We start from the raw sequence: 23085 nt of genomic DNA, 5'->3' as shown, positions 1-23085 counted from the left end.
AATGCTGTTCTCTTTTACTTAAGACAGTAATTCTCAACCTGTGGGTCATGACCCACTTGGAGTCTAACAATCTTTTCACAGGGGTCATGCAAGACCATCAGAAAACACAGATATTTACATCACAATTCATAACAGTAGCAAAATTACAGTTATGAAATAGCAACGAAAATAATTTTATGGATGGGGGTCACCACAACATGTATTAAGGGGTAACTGTATTAAGGGGTCAGAGCACTAGGAAGGTTGTGAATCACTGACTTAAGCAGATTCAAGAAGACCTGGGTCGAGAAAGCTACCTGTATTTTCTAGAACACCCCGTGTGTGTGTATGCGTGTGTGTGCGTGCATTTTAGCACCGCCAACATAGTGACCGACAGTGTTATGCCAGTTACATGATGGGAAGAGGAGGACATCTTTGCAGAGGCGGCAAAGATACTGCAAACCTTTAACCTTGGTAACATATGATACGTCCTAGATAATCTGTTTCAGAAACTAAAGATGCTTAATATGACCCCTCAAAATGGAAGTTCACTCATTACCCGACACCATGTGGTCTCCTCACATACCCATACCATGATTTCTTACAAATAAGCCCATACCACTGCGGCTTTCTAGTTCTTTCTGCCTTTCCTGTAGTGGAATTGAGATGGCCGAATTTAACTCAACAATAAATCAAGCTTACTGACATGTCTGAGTAGTTTCCGCTCCATTTAAGAAGGCCAGAGTTGGGGCTGGAAAGGTGGCTCAGCAGTTAAGAGTACTGACTGCTCTTCCAAAGGACCCAGGCTCTATCTATTCTTAGCAGCCACAAGGCAACTCTCACCTGTCTGTAACTACAATTCCAGGAGTCAGATGCCTCTTCTGGCCTCTGCAGGCACTGCATACACGTGGTACACAGACACACATGCAATCAAGCATAAATAAATAAAGAATGCCAGAGTTTAGGGAACTATATTACTTGCTAGCACATAATTCATTTTTGCTTTGTGTTTGTTTTTTTTTTCATTTTGTTTTTTGTAGGGTTTTTTGTTTTATGAGTTAGGATTTCTCTGTGTAGCCTTGATTGTACTGGAATTCACCCTGCAGAACAGGCTGACCTCAAACTCAGTGATCCACCTGCCTTTATTTCATGAGTTCTGGGAGTAAAAGTATGTACCACCATACCCAGCTCATTTTTGGCTTCTTATATATCACACTTTCCTTTAATTTATATATAAAAATATATAAAACTAAACATTGATCTGATATACTGAAATCCAGGTGGTATACAGCAAACCTTACAAAGATAAGTAAATTAGTTTCTGTACTAAATAAACATGACTAGGAGATACTGTGAGTTTGGTTTCAGATGCAATAAAGCACAAAATCATAAGGAAGTTCATCATACAATTTGATTTCTGAGTACTACTAGAAGTCATATTTATACTATACCACAGTCTATTTAGTATACAGTAGACTATGTCTGACATGCACATACCTTAATTTAAACGTTTTGGGGGCTAGAGAGATGGCTCAACAGTTAAGAGCACTGGCTGTTCTTCCAGAGGACCCGGGTTTGATTCCCGGCACCCACATGACAGCTCATAACTGTCTGTAACTCCAGCTCCAGGGGATCTGACACCATCTCACTTACCTATGTGCAGGCAAAACACCAATGCACATAAAAGTAAATATATCTTTTTAAAAGAAAAGAACATACTGCTTTAAAATGATAATTATCTGGCCTCCAGGCAGCAACATTTTGGCTGGTGGCAGAGGGTCTTGTCTTGATTTGGGGTGGCTGTTAGCTGATGGGGTTTGTGAGTGCTGAAGTTGAGATGTTTACGGCCATTTCTTAAGAGGACAAAGAAGTTTGTCTCATCAAGTGATGACCTCTCTGTACCGTGCGATGCGGTTTGATGGCCTCTCACCTGGAGAGGAGGCTTCTGCAAAGTGAGTCCCAAGTTCAGACCCTGTCACTGTTTGGTCAGCTGTTTGTGTAGTAACCAAGTTTGACCCTGCCATTTCCACTGCCTCTTCCCCAGGAGCTGATCCCATCTCAGAGAATCTCATCTTCGCTCATCCTAAGGCACAGCTCCTCAGCTGCGACAAGTTTTGTTGTCAGAGCAAATGAAACCGAGTCACTTCTCTCACTAGTTTAACGCCATCTGCAGTTACTTCCTCCCAAGCCTTCCCTGAGGGTCGGAAGGACCTCCTTCCAAACTCCTACCATCCATCATGAACGCCACTAACGGTATCCACAGTGGTGCTGTGATAGCAGACATGAAGACTGCTTTAGCCTGCTTGCACATCGCCAGGAGAGCTCTGGGTGCCCTGGTGTGCAGTGAGTTTTTGAAAGGAATCTCCCTCACCCTCCTGATCAATAGTTCTCAATGGCGGTCCTGAATATCAATCGAGCACATTATACACAGATAAGCTGTGACTGGATTTTGTTACATTTACAGAGCCTATAGATCAGCACAAAGATTGAAGAAGAGCTTTTAAACTAGTTAGTGAGCTAGGGCTTCCACTTAAGATCACCAGCTGTATTGGTCCCTAACGTTAAGAAAGCCAGGCACCCACTGAAGGTTTGAAGCTAGTGTTGTTGTCTCCTCTTCAGCTACGGAAGTCCTAGATGGTATCTTCCAGAATAAGACTGCTTTGCCTACACTGAAATTCTGATAATTCTTCACCAATCACCTTATTAGACCTTCTGGATAATTTGCTGCAGTTTATAGCATACATTGTTGCCCTGAGGTACCCCTCAGCTCCCTTAACCTCTTGTGTAGCATTCTTTCTTTTTTCCCTTCACAGAACTGAGGAGCACTAGGGCTTGCTCTACCTTAGACTTTGGGCGAAGGGAATGCTGTGGTCTTTGATCTTCCATCCCGACCACTAACACCTCCCCGATAAAGCTGTCTGGCTTTTCTATCTTCCACATGATCACTGGAGTAGAACTTCCAATTTTCTTAAAGAACCTTTCTTTTGCATTCAGGGAATGGCTAATTATTTGGTGCCAGAGGCCCAGGGTTCAGTCTGCCTCAGTGTTCGATAAGCCGTCCTCACTGTTTAACCTAGATTTTGACCAAGAGTGAGCAATGTGTGACTCCCGTTTTTTCCGTTTGAGTAATCAGAGGCCACTGTGAGCTATAACTCACACCCCAATATGCCTGTGTCTTAGGAAAGAGGAGGGAAAGAGAGAAGGGCCAGGAAACGGTGAGTGGGTGAACCAGCCAACATACACACATTTATCAATTAAGTTCATTGTCTTCTTTGGATGCACCTCAAAACAGTGCCAATAATAACATTAAAGATTGCTGGGTGTGGTGGCACATGCCTTTAATCTCAACACTCGTGAGGCAGAGTCAGATGGTCTTCCTGAGTTTGAGGTCAGCCTAGTCAACATAGTGAGCGCCAGGACAGACAGGGCTACATAGAGAGACACTGATTCGAAACAGACAAACAAGAAGCATCTGGTTATGACAGCTCACACTCGTCATCTCAGAGTGCCCCAAGCAAGAGCATCAGACATCATTATTAGATGAAAACATTCCATAGCCAGTGATGAATGCTTGCCTGCTTCATTTAAAGTCTTGTAAGACAGTGCCATCCTACACTGAATGGCTAGAGAGGAAAAAAAAAAGAGAGAGAGAGACAGCAAAGGCTGGTATGGATGTGGGAGAAAAAGGGACACTTAGTTTTTGTCCACTGCTGGTGACAGTGTAAACAGGTGCAGGAACTATGGAAAGCAGTGTGCAGGCACTTAAAAAAAAAAAACCTAGAGATACCACATGATCCAACTCGACGGCTCTCAGGCTTATAGTCAGAGAACTCTATGTCCTCCTACAGATACCCTCCTCATCCACATCTGTGGAACTCTGTCCCTCCTCATCCACATCCATCGAACTCTATGTCCTCCTGTAGATATCCTCTTCATCCACATTCATTGCTGTTCTACTTACAACAGCCAGGAACTAGAAATAGCCCAGATGTCCGTCAACAATGAATATAATGAAAATGAGCTACGCTGACATAATGGAATATTATTCAGTTGTGAAAAATGAAATTTGTAGCTAAACGGATGGGTCTGAAAGCAATCATTATGAGTGAAGTGACCCAGACACAGAAAGACAAATATCACATATTTCCTCATTTCTGGACTTCAGTTTTGACTCCTTCTTCATTGAGAATACCCATTGAGAAAGAGGCCAAAGGGAAGGTCTTCCTAGGGCCGGCGGGGGTGTTTGGACACCGTGGTATGTATAAAGAGGTAAAGAGGAATAATGGAACAGAAAGGGTTAAACTGGGGTGGGAGATGGGGACAAGGTAGCAGAGGGTTACATGAAGGGTAATGAGCAATAAGGGTATTTTAAAAAGTCCTAAGATTAGGGTGTGATGGTGCATGACTTTAATCCCTGCACTCGGGAGGCAGAAGCAGGCAGATCTCTGTGAGTTCGAGGCCAGCCTGGTCTACAGAGTGAGTTCCAGGACAACCGACGCTACACAGAGAAACCCTGTCTCATAAAACAAAAAACAAACAAGTCATATGGTAGGTCAAATATTTAGCTCCCATGCTTGGATCTGAAGCATTTCACAATGCATGTGTGCATGGATTTGGAGTGGTCTAACCTTTACCAACTGCGTGTCTCTTATTCAACTGAGACTCAGAACAATGGACTGTGGAGGATTTCAAATTTTGGATTTTCACATTCAGGATTTTCAACCCATAGGGGTTTTCCATCCTTCTGAGAGGAGAAAAGGAAGAACAAGGAAGTGTGCGTAAGCTTTCAGTGCTACACTTCCACATTTTCCTTCTGCAGGAAGACTATCTTTCTAACTCGACTCCCATGGCTGGCTTCTGAATCCCACTCTGTGGCCAACAGACAAAGTCAGCAGTCAAGGAAAAAGCCAGACAAACTTTGGGTTCCAGGTCTTCCACGAATTGTTTCTTCTTTTCTAGATGCTGGTTACTGAAGTCAGAGCCTTACGCATGCTCAGTGTGCTGCAGCACTGAGCTGTATGCCAGCCTCTCTCATTAACTCTGTGTGTGTGCACATGCATGTGTGTTCATGTGTGTTGTGTATGTGTATGCACATGCTTATGAAGGGCAGAGGTCAACACTGAGTGTCTTTCTGTTTTTCATCTGTTGTTATAAATTACAACCACCCATCACAAATAACTTTTAACAAATGACTTAATGCGTATAGGTGTCTTGTTTAAATGCATGTCTGTGTCCCACATGGGTGCCTGGTGCACACAGAAAGTAGAAGAGGATGTCAGAGCCCCTGGAACTGGAGTAACAAGCAGTAGTGAGTCAGTCACTCATGTGGGTGCTGGCAACCAGACCCCAGTTCTCTGGAAGAGTAGTCCGTGCCCTGAAGCACTGAGCCACCTTCCTGCTCTCAACCACACCAGGGTCTCTCGCTGAACCTGAACGTCACTAACTGACTACGGTAGCTGGCCAGTTAGTTCAGAGAATCCACTTGCCTCCGTACTGGCGTTACACATAAAAAAAAAAAAAAAAAAAAAAAAAAAAAAAAAAAAAAAAACAACCAGTTTTTCTGTGAATGCCGGGGATCCTCGTGCTTGTGTGGCAGGCATCTTACCACTGAGCCACCTCCCCCAACTCCTCATTAGCTCTTGATGGCATTGAAGTACTGCCCAACTTTCTATATATTGCTGTAGGGTATTACAGACCAAAGGCAGCCCCTCCAAACACGCCTGTGGCTGGAACACCCGCAGGTGCTTGTGCTTCTTACTCGAGTAGGTGCTGTTCTTGAACTGCCTGTGGTGCTGTTCTCTCAGCAGAAACAGCTCGAAGAAGGGCCATTCTGCCTGGAGTTTCCTCACCACGTTGGCAGAGACAGGCTCAGATCGGCAAATATCTGCAGGTGGAAGAGAGAAGAGCTAAGAGCCACCATCTTCACAGTGACGAGGCTGAAACCCAACCTGGATGTTTAGTCAACAATTCCATAGTTAAGAAAGGTGATTAGGTTTCTGGTTATTAAGTACAAAATCAGGGAAAGTTACATTATTACATGTGCCACATCTGTTGACTGACGACGGCCAAGAAAACAACCCGCGGGCAGTTTCCCTAGGAAACGTTGGGCGAGCACTGACGGGGAACACCAGACGTGATTTCAGATGGTTTACTAACTCAGAAATCCCCTCAGCAGCTTGGACGTGTCAGATAGCTGGGTGGGGAGGTCGGAATTCAGCTCGAAAGTGAAAGCTCATTTTCAAAATACAGCTGGCTGTGGTGACACACCTGTCATCTCGGCACATGGTAGGAGGACCGCATGAATTTGAGGCCAGCTTTGACTAAATAGCAAGACTCTGCCTTAGAAACAAAACAAAAACTGTTGGAGATATGTCTTAGCAGTTAAGAGCACTTGGTGCTCTTGTGGAAGACCTGGGTTTAAGTTCAGGTGGATTTGAACTTAGTGGCTCACAATTGCCTGTAACTCCATTTCCAGAGAATCCAGTCCCATCTCTGACCTCAGGCACCAGGCACGCATGTGGTGAACCTGCATATATGTAGGCAAAATGCCCATACACATAAAAAAGAAAAAACAATCAAAACACATAGAAAGCTGCTGTACCTGGACGGTATTTGTTTTGTAGTGGTTTCTTCTCTAATGAATTGGAGCTAAAGGACCCAAACTGGTAAGTTACCAACTGTTCTCCGTGGAAAGCTGGTACCAGCAGAGCTTCCGGAACCACGGGGTGTGCACGGGAGCCCCATTCTCCTCCCAGGAAGCTGGCACTGTTTAATCACAAGACACCAGAGGTGCCAGCGCTTGCTGGCAGAACCAGTTGAGACTGGCTGGTGACTTCCTTTCTGGGAAGCTGCCCTGGGACCGGCTGACACAGTCCCTTTTCTATCCCATTGCTCACAAAGGGTGTTTCAGAGGCACTTTGGGGCTCTCGGGGAGCTCGTCACCTGCCCCAGGATGAGGAAAAGTGAGGTGTGAAGATTGGGAATTGGGGTCTCATCTAAACTTAGATTGGAAATGCAGAAAAGTCAAAAGGCCAAAAAAGAGGACCAGGGCATCTAGGACTGGTGGACAAGAGCCAGACTGAGTAAACTCTTGGAACTTATCATTAAAGCAGGCCCTGGAGGCTGCTTTCTGCTCCTTCCTAATCACCACTCTTCCGGTTTGGGACTGACCGCTCTGAACACTTTCTCACTGGAGAGAGTGAGTAGAAAGGACTATGTAATATAGGAACTAACTAATGCTACTCATTAACAGACAAAACACACACTCTTAAGGTGGAAGACATACAATGTATCTCACAATTGTTCAGATAATGATTTGACAGACATCCGGGGCCTCACAGGAGTTCTGATGGTCACAGACAAATCTTCAGGTCCCCAAGGGCAGGTGACTTACGTGTTACAACTGTTTGAAAAGCCTGCTAAAGACAGAGGCTAAGGTTGGGGTCCCAAGACCCCACCGCTCAGACTCAGCAAGGGCAGTCAGGGCAGTCAGTGAATTCGAGACCCAGCATCCAGTAAATCAAATCATGCTTAGGCAAAAGTTTTCTCCTGGGTTTCTTTGTTGACCTCCCTTCCACTCTCCGTACATAATAACGAGCTTCTGTGTACTGCTATGCCGTTACCTCTAAACACTCTCCAGTCTGACCCTGTTTCCACTCATGTGTTCCCTCGAACCAGCTATTTTCACGTACAGTCACTGTTTGCCTGTTTTTAACCCCCGGTCATGCCCAGCACGCCCCATCATGTAGGCATCCGGGGAGGAAAGCCGCCCACGGCTTCCTCATTCCCCTGGGGTCCTCTGCTTGTCTAATAGCTAGGTCTGAGCACAATCTTTTCCCTAAGCAATCTCACGACCGGCACAGGTTAACTAAAATATATAATCTTTTCTAAGTTTCACCGTGATTGGCTTGAGAGTGCCAGTAACTTCTTTCTTCAAAAGTTGGTTCCTTCTTGGGATCGAAAATCAGGAAGTCAGTCTTGGTACCACCAAATCTCAAGAACGCAGGAGATAAACCTCTGGCTAACGTGCGGAGCCTTGGAGAGCTGTTATGAAGACAAGCAGGAGAGTATAATAATAATTATTATTATTTCAGTTTTTTTTGAGACATCTTACTATGTAGCCCTCTACAAGTTGCCTCAAACTTGGGATCCCTCTGCCTTTGCACCAGAGTGCTGGGATTATAGGCATGCGCCACCATTCTGACTTGTAATTATTATTTTCTGAGAAATTCCAGTTAAATATTTTCACTTCCTTCTCTCTTGGTGGGCCTACTCCTTAACTTCTAGCCGCTCTCCGCCCCAGGGTGGTCAAGAGAGGTGAACAGTTCAAGCCATATTTATCCGCAGAACCAAAGATTTAGTGATCAAGTGGGTCAGAAGAGTCAAGGGTGAGTTTGGGGACGTGCCTTGGAAGACGGCGCTGTCATCTGCTGGGATGAGGTCATAAAATGGAATGGGGGAAAAGCAAGGGGCAGAAGAATCTGTAGAAACTGAGATGCCAACTGTGGTGGCTAATACTTCAGTGCCAACTTGCCTGTATGTATCTCTAGGTATGTCTGTGAGTGCATTTCCAGAAAAGTTAAACAGAGGGAAGAGTTACCCTCAATGTTGGTGACACCATCCCGTGGGCTGGGGTCCCAGATTGAATAAAAGGGAGAAAGTGAACATTTGTTTCTCTTCTCTTTGTGCAGACGCCGCCGTGTGACCGGCTGCCTTGGGCTCCTGCCAGCGTGACCTCCGTGAGGTGGTGAAGAACACACTGAAACAAATCTTTCCATCCCTAAATGGCGCTGTCAGGCATCTTGCCCCAGCAGTTGACAAAACTAATACATAAATGGACACTGAGCCCCCAGATCCACAGGCCACATGTGAATGGAACTTAAGAAACACATCCGGGCTTGGCGGTGTGTCCTGGAGACTGCTCGGTGCAGTCAATGATCAGTCACATTTCACCTGCAGACCTGATGCCCTCTAGGAACTCTGCAGCCACTAACGACATGTGCTCTCCTTCCCCTCCTCTCTCTATCCTGATGTTGCTAGAGTACCCCTAGTACCACCACTGTTACCCACATCACCCCCATTCCCAGTCCATCTGTATCCCTTTGGGACTCCCATCCATCCTGGCTGACCCAAGATATCCCTAGCTCTGGTTCTGCTCCCTCTGGTGGAGTCAGACCTCAGACCCCACTGAGGGGATCTAGGTCCCACTGATACCCTACCACCCATCCCACCCTCCTCACCGGTCTGGGACTGCTTGGGGTGTAAACTCAGAGTCCCAACCAGAACTTCAGATCTGGGGCCAGATAGAGTCTGGACACAGAAACCCAGAGTGACTTCCAGCTGAAAGCCAAGTGTCGTTCTGCTGGTTCACAACCTGTCAGAGTTGAGTGACAGCAACCAAAGCACCAGACACCCAAGCAGCAAAGAAGACCAGACATCTAGGTAAAGAAACACACAAATGTCATATCCAGATGCCTAGAGCCCAGTTCAGAAACACAAACATAAACCACCAAGACAACATGCTTCCTCCAGAAACCAGCACCCTACTGTTATATGTGCTGAATAAAGCAATTTAGCTGACATGCAAGACAAGCATTTCAGTATAGCAATTATGAATATGTTTAAGGATCTTGAAGATATGAATAAATGTTTCAACGAAAACAAAACATAATAGCCACATAGCCCATGAATGCCAATACAAAGCCCAAAAAGTTCACGCGAAGGACTTGCTCAGAGTCACTCGGGCCTTAAACCACCCCACTGACTTTAGCCGGGCATTGGCTCTGGTCCTTGGCATTTTATTTTGTTTGATGACGAGGAAACCCATTTAGATTTATGTAGCTACTATCTGTGAGCAATTGAGGCTGGGCAAGTGTGGTGTCCTTTGAGAATGGAGGGGAAAGGAGTTGTAGCACCAAATGATGGCCTGCGTCAGACACACATGGACCAATCCTGATCCCCAGAGATGGACTGCAGCATCATGGGTCACCCTCCATCAACCCAATCGGCCTCGTGTCCTGTGGAGGATTTCCCACTCTTTGAAACCGGCTTCCTCGTGTGTCTCACTGCTCTGCCTCTCCCAGCTGCTGCCCCTGGTACTGGTTCCCTGAGAGCAGGGACCTTGTCTGGTCTATAGGATTCTTCCCAGGGCCTGGATGCACTGCTGGCACTCAGCAGTGCTTGGCCAATATTTGTTAAGTGAAACAACAAAGAAAGCTAGCCTGAGAAAGGGCAAGGGGAGGCCAGCCAATGACTAGTTTTTGAACAAGAAGACATTAAAACTCATTGCTACGGCCATTGCCACATAAAGCAAGTCATTTGTCTCGGGGTTTTGCTAGTAAGGACCTTTGGTTCGTCTCCTCTGCAGCAAAGTATCTTTTGTGGTTTTAGAATACAATATTGATGCCTTCTGGAAAAAAACAGATTTAACACAGCTGCAAAACTTGCCATAAAAACAAAATTGATCAAAGGCACAGTATTTCAGTCATATGCAGGAAAAAAAGGGGGGAAATACCCATCACATGGTGCCATGGAAATCAAAGAATGTGTAAGGCAGCTGCAGCTGTTCCCTTTCCAGTGGAGGCTGTCAAGGAAAAAAACAAAAACAAAACACAAAACAGCCTGCAGGTGTTTTTATTTTACCTTTAGGGTAAAAATATATTGCTTATCTTTGACACAGAGAAAAGGTGCCTTATTAACATGCACTAAACGTTATTATATTTCCATTTCCAGATTTAAGGGCCACCCCAGAGATTCTAAAAGAAGGATCCAGGATGGACTGAGTGACAGCTGGTGTTTCAGCGAGAGCAGTGAGGCAGAGGTTATCAGCACAGGACGGTGCGGACGGCGAATCAAGAAGTTCAACTATGGACGAGACAGAGAGAGGAGGCAGCTGCTCAGGGAGGTGCTTTTTTGAAAAGCAGGAGATTGAGAATTTACTTTTGCTACAATGTAAAGGAGCTGAGAAGGCACGGAGTTGGGATCCAAGAGCACCACGTTGGAATTTTACGTTTCACATATAGAAGTGATGTTACTGAAGCTGAAGAGAATCAAGACAAGCTCGCGGTGTTTGCATGCTGAAATGGAGTCAAGCAGCATGAACTAACAGCCAACCGTCAGCAAAAAAGCACCCTGGTTCTCGGTGCTCGCCAGTTTCTAGGGGTTGAGAAGAAATGTCACATTTTATGATGTGATGCAAACTGGCCTGACGCTGAGGAGCTGTTTTCTGAGAGGACGAGGATGGAGAAATCGAGAGACTCGTGTTTTCACCTTAGTGTCACCTAAGAAGATAGTGGGACTCAGGACTGAGAACAGTGACAGATTTTAATCAATATGGAGACTAGGGAATCAGGGGGATTACAAGGACTGAATGAGAGCTGGAGGGAAACCCCACACTGGGGTCACAACAACCATCTCTAACACACAGCGGTTTCATCCAGCGCTTTAGGCAGCTTGGACATCACAGTGACGTGGGCATCGTTATCATTCTGACTTTATAAATATGGAGCCTAAAGAAAAAGGAGCTAGGCTAACTCACCAGTGGTAACAAGCCAAGAGTGATCTCAATTACAGTCTACATGAGGACTCATGAACCATTGTCTAGAAGGAGTTGCAGGCACACGAACGGAGTATGAAAAAAATGTACAACTCATACTAAACAGGTCTACAGGGGCAAAGAAGTTTCAGGAAGTATTCAGTTAGCTAGGGCATCGGGTAAAGGAATGCTCTATGAAAATGACAGCAGGCTACAGGGAGCGTGGTGGAATGGCTTGGGAGGGAAGGAGGCACCAACAGGGAACAGAACAGGGATCAGGCTTGTGGTTCCTCTCAGTTTGTTGTCTCTCTTCAATCAAAACCACTTCTCTCAGTAATAGACAAGGGCCCTGTGGCCCTGTGCGATGCGGGTCTGGTGATTTGAATGAGAAACGTCCCACATAGGTGCACTTATTTGAACACATGGTCCCCAGGCAATGGTGTTCTTTGAAGAGTTTTTAGATAAGGCCTAAGGGAGATGGTTCAATGGTTAAGAGCAAAGGATGCTCTTCTAAAGGACCCAGGGTTCAATTCCCAGCACTGGTAGCTCCGGTTCCAGGGGATCTGACACCCTCACACAGACACACATGCAGGAAAAACACCAATGTGCATAAAGCAAAAAATAAATAATTCTTTTTAAAAAAAATGGGGCTGGAGAGGTGGCTCAGAGGTTAAGAGCACTGGCTGCTCTTCCAGAGGTCCTGAGTTCAATTCCCAGCACCCAGATGGTGACTCACACCATCTATAATGCAATCTGGTGCCCTCTTCTGGCCTGCAGGCAGAACACTGCATACATAATAAATAAATAAATAAATAAATAAGTCTTAAAAAGAAAGAGGGATTATTTTTAAAAGGAGGGTTGAGGATTTAACTCAGTGGTAGAGCATTTGCCTAGTTCTTTTACTTTGTGTTACTCGGGTTCTGGCCACTGGCTGCCATTCCTCCCTGCCAAGCCCAAACAAAGCTTCCTTCCTCTGCGTTTGACTGATGTCTGAGTTAGGGTTTCTATTGCTTTGATGAGACATCATGACCACGGCAACTCTTATAAAGGAAAACATTTAATTGAGGTGGCAGCTTACAGTTCAGAGGTTTAATCCATTATCTTCATGGTGGGGAACATGGCGGCATGCAGGCAGACATGGTGCTGGCTACATCTTGACCAGAAGACAACAGGAAGTGGACTGTCTTACTTGGAGTAGCTTGAGCATAGAAAACCTCTGACAAGACCTTACCTACTCCAACAAGAACACACTTTCTAATAGTGCCATTCCCTTTGGGGGCTGTTTTCTTTCAAACCACCACCAACATTGTTAAAATGGCAAAAAATAATGTTTACTGAAGAAAAAAGCAAATTACTATACAAAGCAAGCAAAACCTACATTTTTGCTTTGTGGGTGTACAGACTGGTTTTGTGTCAACTTGATACAAGCTAGAGTCATCAGAGAGGAAGGAGCCTCAACTGAGGAAATGCCTCCATGAGATCCAGCTGTAAGGCGTTTTTTCAATTAGTGATGGCGGGGGGGGGGGGACCCAGCATACTGTGGATGGTGCCATCGCTAGGCTGGTCCTGGGTGCTATAAGAAAGCAGGCTGAGCAAGACACAGGGAGCAAGCCAGTAAGTAGCACTCCTCCATGGTCTCTGCATCAGCTCCTGTCTCTAGGATCCTGCCATGCCTGTTCTGACTCCCTCCAATGATGGACTACCATCTGGAAGTATAAGCCAAATAACCCCTTTCCCTCCCTGTCTTCATTAGGGCTTTTATTGCTGGGAAGAGACACCATGACCACGGCAGCTCTTATAAATGAAAACATTTAATTGGGGACTGGCTTTACAGTTTCAGAGGCTCAGTCCATTATCATCATGACAGGGAGCACGGCAGCACACAGACAGACATGGTGCTGGAGTAGCTGAGAGTCCTATATCTTACAGGCAACAGGAAGTTGACTGAGACAATGGGCAGTATCCTGAGCATAAGAAAGCTCAAAGCCTGCCCCCAGTGACACACTTCCTCCAACAGGCCACAAGCATTCCAACATGTCACACCTCCTAATAGTGCCACACCTATGAGATTATGGGGGCCAATTACATTTAAACTACCATGCTACCCAACTTGATTTTTGGTCTCATTGTTGTGTTACAGCAACAGAAACTCTGTAGAACTCATGACTTCTACCCATCCTCAGCACTATATCATCTCATCTCCATGAGGAAATTACAGCCATGTATGCATATGCCTTGTTACAAATAGACCTGTGCCCTCTAATACAGTAGCCGTGAACTGCTGGGGGGCTGAACTGAGAGATGACATGAACATAAATCCCAAGATTTTAGAGGCATGAGTTAGAAAGAGAATGTGAACTACCTCATTACTGTTTTTATATTGGTCTGGGGGTGCAGCTCAGTGGCAGAAAGGGCTGTGTAGTGTGCAAGACCCTGGATTCTGTCACCAGCACTGGCAAATGTTAGCGGCCACACGCTTCTTCCTAATGTCTATATTCACTTTTTGTTGTTTTGCTACTTGAGACAGGGCCTCACTATGTATCCCAGGCTAGCCTTGAACATGTAATCTTTTTATCTCTGCTTCCTAAGTGCTAGAAATATAGCTAACAATCATGTTTAGCTTTTTTTTGCTTTTTGTAAAATGTTTAAAAATTCCATTTGTGCCTTGCATATGGGGCTGACATTATAATTCATGTTGTTTCTGGGACCTGGGTCTCTTTGGTATTCCACACTAATCCAGGCTGAGGATATATTCTGACTAATTTCCCCAGGGAAAAGAAATTTAACAGATGTTCCTCTTCAATTCTAGAGTCTTCTAAGATTAACGTTTAAATTTTTCGTACTGTCTGTTCTCTGGTTACAAATGTGAGAGACCTGTTTCCGTTCTTCTAGTACCTGTAACAGAATCACGCCAGCCGAGTTCATTTGTTCATCCCTCCTTGGAGGCACCGCTGAGGTTTGGGCACCAAGTCTCCTATCTATCTGTATGTTAATGGCAGTTTTTTCTTTAAATCACTCTATCAATTTGTTTCTAGACAATCTTTTCCTAACATACTCTGCTGTGTTTCCTTTAGAAAATAATCGCTTGCTTGTTTTCTTCTGTGTGCCTTTATTTCTGTGATAGGAGTCTGACTCCAAATACTGCCTTTATTTGCTAGCTGATTGACCATGGGTGAGTTATTTAATCTCCCATAACCTCAACTTCTTCATTGTTGCCTCCCAACAACATTGTTGCTGGGATTATAGGTCTTCACCATCACACTTAGCCCTTAAATTAATTTATTTCTTTCTTTCCTTCCTTCCTTCCTTCCTTCCTTCCTTCCTTCCTTCCTTCCTTCCTTCCTTCCTTCCTCCCTTTTTTTCTTTCAAGAAAAAGTCTAATGTAGCCCAGGCTAGCCTTGCCAAGTAGCTGAGGATGACCTTGAACTTCTGATCCTCCTCCCTTTAGCTCCTGAGTGCTAGGAGAAGAGTCGTGAGCTGCCACGCCTAGTTGTACTTAGTGTTGAGGATTGAACCCAGGACTTGGTGTGCACTAGGCAAGAAGAAACAGTGAGCTTAACCTTCAGACCCTGTAGTGAGTACTTATTATCTCGTCAAATCATCCTACAAATCCCATGAGTCACAGTTGTGAAAACCAGAGTGGCTGGACTGTCGGACTCAACCGTGAGACTCCATGTGAAGTCAGCGGGGACACCTGAGAGCGTGGGTGCAGGGTGTGCCATCAGTGTCACCTTGGACAATAGTGACATAAAGGACTGGTGAGGATGTAGTAAGTGTGGTGGCATTCAAGAGGCCGAGGCAGGAAGATCACGAGTCCACGGCTAGTCTGAGCTAATGGTTACGCAATGTCTCAAAACCACAAAAGATGTGGTTATCTCTGGAGCCTTCCATGGCTTAGATGGCCTCGAGAATGCCTGGTGTCTTTCACCTTGGGGACAGGCTGCACTCATGGAGGAGGAGCAGTAGATGTGTTTCCTCAGGAGAAGGGAAAACCCTGCGCTGATGAAGCAACATCCAGTCTGCACCCTAATCTTGGAGAAACATAAGCTTTTTAAAAAGTTTATTAGCACATATTAATTATAGATAATAATGGCTTTCATCATGACTCATTAGAAAGTGTATAAAATGTGTTTTGATTATATTTGCCCCCATTGCCCTCTCTTGTCCCATCCCACTGATCCCCAATTTTCTCAATTAGTCTCAGGCTTCTCTCTCTTCCCTATCTCCCCCTCCTCCTCCAATTTAGTCCAGCCTGGCCTCACACTTGCTGTGTTGCCAAAGGTGGCCTGCAACTCCTGGTCCTCCTACGTCCCAAGTGCTGGGCTTACAAGCACCATACAGTCCGAGGCATGGTGGTATACTCTTGTCTCTCTTCTCTCCCACTCCCCCTCCCCCACCCGTTTGGTTCATTCTGGCCTCAAACTTGCACGTTACTCACACACTCCATCAAACTGAGGTACACCCAGCGCCCTTATAGCTAAATGATTTAAAAAGCAGCAAGATGAGCGATGGATGTTCTCCATAGGAGTTTTTCTATCTTACTTTTCTTTCGTGGCTTTTTTTTTTTTTAAATCTAAATGTCCTAAGAGAGTTTAAAGAACACCAGCTTACTGTCCTCTACTGAGGCAAATTCAAAGGCTCCAGCTGAAGTGCTGGGACGTGTGACAGCTTGGGGTTTTATCCTCCAAACCTCCTCTCAACCTGGGCTTGGCTGGTGCCCAGGCAACAAGCGCTGAGTAAATCAAACAGGAAAAAGCTTTTGGGGCTTGGCTGTACATGGGAGGCAGGCTCGGTAGACCGAACGCAAAGTTGTTTCAGCCAAGAGAGTGGCTGGCCCTCGTGAGTGTGAGAGGCGACCAGGGGACAGGCGCGGTGGAAGTAGGGGCTGCACTTACCCCAGGAAGGTGAGGAACCGCGGGTCGGTGGCCAGGTTGGCGTCAATGGTGACAGACAGGAACGAGGGACTCACGAGATGGAGTGGCTGCTCGGTGGAAAACTCCAAGTCCACCACGTCCTCGGCCAGAGCGGTCCTGGCTGGGGCGCCCTGGGCCAGGGCACCGAGCGGTCCCCAGAGCCCCCAGAGCCCCAGCAGCAGTAGCAGCAGCCGCATCTCACCTGGCTGGACCGCCAACAGCTGTGGGAGCTCCCGCCCCCGGCACCCGGACCTGCTTTGCCTCTGGCGCCAGGGCTCGGTACCCTCCCGTGGTGCTCCATCCTCCCACTCCTCCCCTGCGTCCCTCCCCTGACGCCCTTCTCTCCCCGCCCTCCCATCCGAGCGCTCTCCAATTTCCGCGCTGGCTTCTTCCTCAGCGGCAGCGGTCACGTCCTCTTTTGAAATCATCCACACCCATTCCAAGGGTGCGGAGGTGGCCAAAATCCAAGATCCTGGGAGGCCTGGGGAGGGAACGCCCGGAACCTCAAGGGGGTGGGACCCAGCTTCCTGGTGTCCTGTGCACACTATCTTCTCTTCTAGGTCCTTTCCACTTAGCGCCAGGACTCGCCCCCGAATTAAAAACACTAGTTGAGGACTCATTTAGCCCTTACTCTGACTCCCATCTGCCTTCAAACGCTTGTCACTTGAGCCTTCCAAAGTCTGACTAACCTGGAGAGTGTCTTCTGCCTAGGATCTGCTTCTCAGGTATCTCACTGTCTCTTCGAAATCTAATCCAAGCATCCGCTAAAACGCAGCTAAAAATCAACCCTCAAAATTCTTCTTCCTCTCCCCCACCCCAAACAGCTCTTGAAAAGAGTACTTGGGAGAGTCTAAGAGTCTTCTAGGCAGTCTAAGATGCTTCTAGGCAGTCGACGGTTAAAACACCTTGGAATTCGGAGCAAATTCCTCTTGCTGTTGCCTCAACTTTATAACGATGGCAAACGCCAAGTGCTTAAGCTTGGTGTGCATGTGCGTGTGCCTGTGTGTATGTGTGTGTGTCTGATACCGTGAGAGAAGCTTTCACCGCGCTACCTCTCTTTTCCCCAGCATGTGATCAATTGCAAATTTTTCTTTTTACAGGAAGGCACAGGTATAGACAGGGCACCCTGTCCAAGAGTCAGAACTCCATGACTGCAGGCGCACAAGCCCAGTTGACGGCTGTCTGACTCCACAGCCATGCAGTCTCCGGGAAGAAGCTTTCCTGCGCTTTTAGGCAACTGAGGCCCCTGGAAAACACCCTCAGAGCACCCTAACATGCTAGACTTGACTGCTTTTGTCAGCACTGTGATGTCAGCCAGTACTCACCTCACTTGTGGGTCTATAAGGCTCTGGAAAGCAGAGATGGAGGTTGTGGTATACCTACGAAGTGTTCACGAAGGGTAAGGTGCCAGGCCTTTAGTGGGCAATCAGTTCGTACTTATTCAGGAAGCAAATGATATCAGAGACCTTAGAATTTTCTGTCAGATTGCACCACCAAAAAAAGCAATAAATAAAAATGGGTTGGTATGGAATGTTTATCTGTCCATCTGTCCATCCCTAGGCCATTTAAAAATTACATCACAGTTAATGCTGTGACCTGTATTGTGTTGGTATGCTATAGCTATGGGATACAAAAGGAAAAAAAAATTCCTGTTAGCAGCAAGCTGTCTGGAGTGTGTAACCCCATTTAAGTGGGAAGCAGAAGATGGGGCCCTTTTCCACCTCTGTCATGACACAGATACCACATCTCACATCCCTTGTAGTGTCATGGGCTGAAGTCACACCAATTCCTTTGGAGTGGTTGGGTGTTTTGGAAAGGAGGTCATTGCAAGCTTTCCATGTCCTGCACTGTGACATCCTGAGATGCCGGCAAGTAGGATCTACAGACATATTGCTAATAGGGAACTGGGAAACAAACAGGAAATGGAGGACTACTGGCATGTGGTGAGCTCTTGGCCGAGTTCAGTTCCGGCTCCAGGCTCTAAGTTGATTTGTCCTGTTGTAGCAGAGGAAGATATGGTCATGTCCGGAGAAATTGTCACTTCAGAGACACTTTGTAACAGGACTCTTCCCCTAAGTGTAACAAGGTCCACATCACCTGGGTTTTGATAAAGTTCCTACTAGCGTTCTAGTCCTCAGTAGGGTGTGGAATCTTGGACCATTTGTCAATTATTTGGGGTTGTTTGTTTGGCTGATTGGTTGGGTTTTCGAGACAGGGTTTCTCTGTATAGCTCTGGAACTAGCTCTGTAGACCAGGCTAGGCATGTGCCACCACTGCCTGACAATTATTTTTGATTTTGAGACAGAGTTGTCTTGTTGTCATAGGCCTGAAGCTTACTACATGACAAGGCTGGCCTGGGACTCACACACTTGTCTGCCTCTGCCTCTGTCTCCTGAGTGCTGGGATTAAAGGTGTGCGCTGCCTGGTTAGGCTTTGTCTTAGACAAGTTTGTTTTTTGTGGGGTTTTTTGTTGTTGTTGTTTGTTTTTTGTTTTTTTAGCTTTGAAGAGCTTCAAGTTCATCTGTGAGATGGAGGTATCAGGCATTCAAAGTTCATTTCTCTTTTTAATTAACTGAATTAATGACACACCTAGCTTCCCTCACAGCCTAAAATGTGTCTTCAGATGAAAGAATTAAACACTGTTTCCTTACTGATTTGAATTTTGAGAGACAGGATTTGCCCTACAGCTAAGGCTAGCCTTGAACTTGTACTGATTTTCCTACCTCTGCTCTGGAGAACTGAGATTACAGATGTGTGCCTCTTTGCCCACGTCTCTGTGTCCAATCTACCCCCAGGTAATCTTCACAGTGGCTTTATAAACCAGTTAAGATCCAGGTTCCAATTCCTAATTCTAAGTTTTCCTACCATCCCACCTAGATTTGGTGACTTGATTTCACAGATCTTGGCTAGGCAGTAGTGGCACATGCCTTTAGTCCCAGCACTCAGGAGGCATGCTGGTGGATCTCTGTGAGTTTGAGGCCAGCCTGGTCTACAGAGAGAGCTCAAGGACACCCAGGGTTACACAGAGAAACCCTGTCTTAAAAACAAACAAACAAACAAAGATTTCATAGATCTGTACTTCTCTGTAAACATAGCCAGAATCTCTGGATCACTCGCTGTTGCTTGTCTTTTTCGATGGTTCAAACTGGTCTTGAACACTCTTTGTAGCTGAAGATGACCTTGAACTTTTGGATTTTGTTTTGAAACAGGGTCTCACTGTCTGAGTATAGCTGGCCTGGAACTTGCCATATAGGGTGGTCTCAGATTCATGCACCTGACTCTGCCTCCCCAGTAACAGAATTGAAAATGTGTACCTGCCCAGCAACCTTAAACGTCTGACCCTCCTATATCCACCTCCCAAGTGATGGGATTACGGCGGTCTGCCACCAAGTCTGGCTTCTGTGGTGCTGGGATCAAACCTAGCAAGCATTCTACCAACTAAGCCACATCTCCAGCCTCTTTGAGTGCTTTTGTTAAGCTTCTACATGTACACATTGCTATAATGTATATTTTAGACTATTTAAAGATTCTCTCTGTGTGTCTGTAAGGAAAATGGGTGCTAGAACCAGAAAATGAGCAAAACCTGTGGAGTGAATACATTATTAAGAAGAAATCAGCCACATACAATAAACAAGTAGATTTTTATATTGTAATCTAGGAAACCATTCAAAAGTCCCATGAAATAAGCTGAGTGGTTAAATTTGGACACCTGTCTCTGGAATGATAAAGGCTCTGGGAGATCCTACTAATTATACTCACGTCAAAAAAAAAAAGTATGATTTGGTTTACTGGGTGGTACATTATTTATGGCAACACAAAGGCTCTGTAAACAGTGTGAAAGAAATAAAAGTGGGGCAGAAAGAGCCCAGAAAATGCATCAGGTGGGAGAAAGCAGACTCACAGATGGCATACTTAATCTGGGCTCTCTACTATGTTTGGGTATTTTGGACTTTTTGGACCAAGGTCAGGTTGTTTTGGGTAGGCGTGAGCCATAAACTGAATGTGTAAGGTCCTGGTTCTGAATCCTGATAGCTGAAGTGTAGACACACACACACACACACACACACACACACACACACACTCACACACGTGCACACTCACACACCATACACACACCCTCCCACACACATGCACACACTCACACATACCTTTCACATGCACACACTCACACTCACACACCACACTCACACATATACACACCCTCACACAACACATGCACACACTCACACAAACTTCTCACATGCACACACTCACACACATATACACACACCCTCACACACATATACACATACATGCACACAAACATACACACACCCATACACACACATACCACTCACATGCACACACACCACACTCATGACAAAAGAAAGCAAGAAGGAAGAAAAGGATAAGGGAAGGAAGAATAATACTCTGAAGGTTGGCAAAAAGATTTTGTGATTTGTTGGTTTCAGATTCTGAGTTACCTGAGGAGTTACTTGAGGCTGTGCGGTGAACAGTGCTTGGCTGGAACTCAGTCCGCTGAGGAGGTCTTGTACTGACTGATGTTTGCACTGCAATTTTGGATGGAGGGAATGTTGGAGAGGTCACTAGTCAGGTAAGCGATTGAATAGGCCTTGAATGTGTTAATTTTTTAACATGTTGATTTTATTTATTTATGAGTGAGATGAGATAAGGTTTCTCTGTGTAGCTCTGACTGTCCTAGAAGTCACTATATAGACTAGGCTGGCCTCAAAATCACAGAGATCCACCTATCTCTGAATGCTGGGATTAAAGGCATGCACCAGTACCTTCCCACTCTGCCTCTCACCGTGTAGGCACGCTGACATTATAGACACGCTGTACCTGTGCCTGGAGTTCTATGAGTTCTGGAGGTCTGACCTCTATTCTGCTTCTTAAGTGGTGAGAGCTTTACCCACTAAGTCACCTTCCAGGCCTGGTGGGGTTTAATCACCACTTACGACGAGGCAGGGTCTTTAAGAGGTGGCTGTGGAGGAATGGGGAGATGGTTCCACTGCTCAAGTGTGAAAATCTGGGTTTGACCCCAGAACTCACATAAAATATCCAAAGTGCAAGCTCCAGCACTAGGAGGCAGAGGCAGGGGGAATCTCTGAGTTTGAGGCCAGCTGATTTATAGAGAAAGTTCCAGGACAGTCAGAGGTGTACAGAGAAACCATGTCTCGAAAAACAGATGAAAAGGCATGGCAAGATGGGAAGATGGCTTGTTAGCCAGCAGTTTGGAGTGCTTGGCAAACCTGGCCTCAGAACAATTGAACAAAAGACAAGTTGCTTGAGGAGCCACACCAGAGGTTATCTTCCTGTGCACACACATGAACAGGCGCACACACACACAGAATCTTCCTGTGCACACACATGAACAGGCGCACACACACAGAATCTTCATGTGCACACACATGAGCAGGCGCACACACACAGAATCTTCCTGTGCACACACATGAGCAGGCACACACACAAAGAATCTTCGTGTGCACACACATGAGCAGGCACACACACACAGAATCTTCGTGTACACACACATGAGCAGGCACACACACACAGAAGTAGTGGCTGCTGTGATAAACGCCATGACCGAAAGCAGTTTCTAAAAGAGTGCATTTTAGTTTGCAGCTCTAGAGGCTAGAGGGCCATCGTGGTGGGGAAGACGCTGCTGCGGGAGGCCTGCGAACAGGAAACTGAGGGAGCACAACTCAGCTGTACACAGGAAACAGAGAGGGCAGGTGGGAAAGGGGTCGAAGCTGTTGCCCTTCAAAGTCCACCTCTTTCTCCAGCAAGGCTGAGCCACCCTCACGTTTTCTCTGTGGTGAATAGGAGTTATTGCTGGGTGAAGAATTGCTAAGGAACCGTCAAAAACTTTTGCTGTTGTTGGCTTGAGACAGGGTCTCCCTGCTTAGCCCTGCCTGTCCTGGAACTCACTCTGTAGACCAGGATGAAATCACAGAGATTCCCTTAGCGCTGGGATTAAAGGCCTGCGCCACCACACCTAGCCCCAAAACAGCTCTTAAAGCATTACAGTTTTGTGTTTTGTTAGTTGGAAACATTTCAGCTATTCTGAGAGGTGCACAATCCTGCAGCACTGTGGTTTTAGCTTCCATCTCTCTGGTGACTAATGATGGCTCTGGGTGCTTGCTTACCATTTGAATGGGCGCCTTCAGAGCATGTTTGACTATTCAATTTTTTGTTGTTGTTGTTCATTGAACAGCATTTTAATGTGTGAAAGAATTATACATCCTTCAAGATTGAAAAAAATACTAAATTCTATGAATTCAGATGAGAAAAAAGAGACAAAGAAATGCAAAATATATTGGCTTGGTGACTCATTCTAGGTAGGTGTCAGAGTACTGTGAGCTGACTTAAAAATTAGGTCCCAGCGAGGGGTCACCGTCCCTGCTAATAACCCTAACACTCCAGGGGCTAAAGCTAAAGGATCGAGCTACATAATGAGTCCGGGTCACAACGAACTGGACTGGGTTTGTAGCTCAGTGAGAGAGGGCTTACGTAGTCTAAATCCCCAAGTTCCACCCCAACACTATAGAAGAAAAAAGTGAGGAAGAAGATGAACAGGAGGAGGGGAAATAAAAGAAAGACCAAATTAGGCTCGGAATGTGGACTAGGGAGACCGGTGACACAGTTGACTTTCCTGCC

General features: G+C 45.9%; 1 protein-coding gene across 1 annotated transcript in view; it reads right to left on the bottom strand.

Annotated features, from left to right (window-relative positions):
- The window catches only part of Hpse (heparanase), a 38241-nt gene extending 21515 nt beyond the window's left edge, over window positions 1–16726 (bottom strand). The window contains exons 1-3 of the mRNA XM_048426914.3: window positions 16408–16726; window positions 7877–8022; window positions 5738–5863 (exon numbers count right to left, since the gene is read on the bottom strand). Coding sequence (XP_048282871.3) covers window positions 5738–5863; window positions 7877–8022; window positions 16408–16622 — 487 coding nt within the window. The 5' untranslated portion in view covers window positions 16623–16726. The remainder of the gene's footprint in view (window positions 1–5737; window positions 5864–7876; window positions 8023–16407) is intronic.
- Window positions 16727–23085: the final 6359 nt, after the last annotated feature.

This window comes from Myodes glareolus, chromosome 8 (genome assembly GCF_982192425.1).
Source record: "Myodes glareolus chromosome 8, mMyoGla1.1, whole genome shotgun sequence".
Lineage (NCBI taxonomy): Eukaryota > Metazoa > Chordata > Mammalia > Rodentia > Cricetidae > Myodes > Myodes glareolus.
This window is presented reverse-complemented; position numbering and strand designations above follow the sequence as displayed.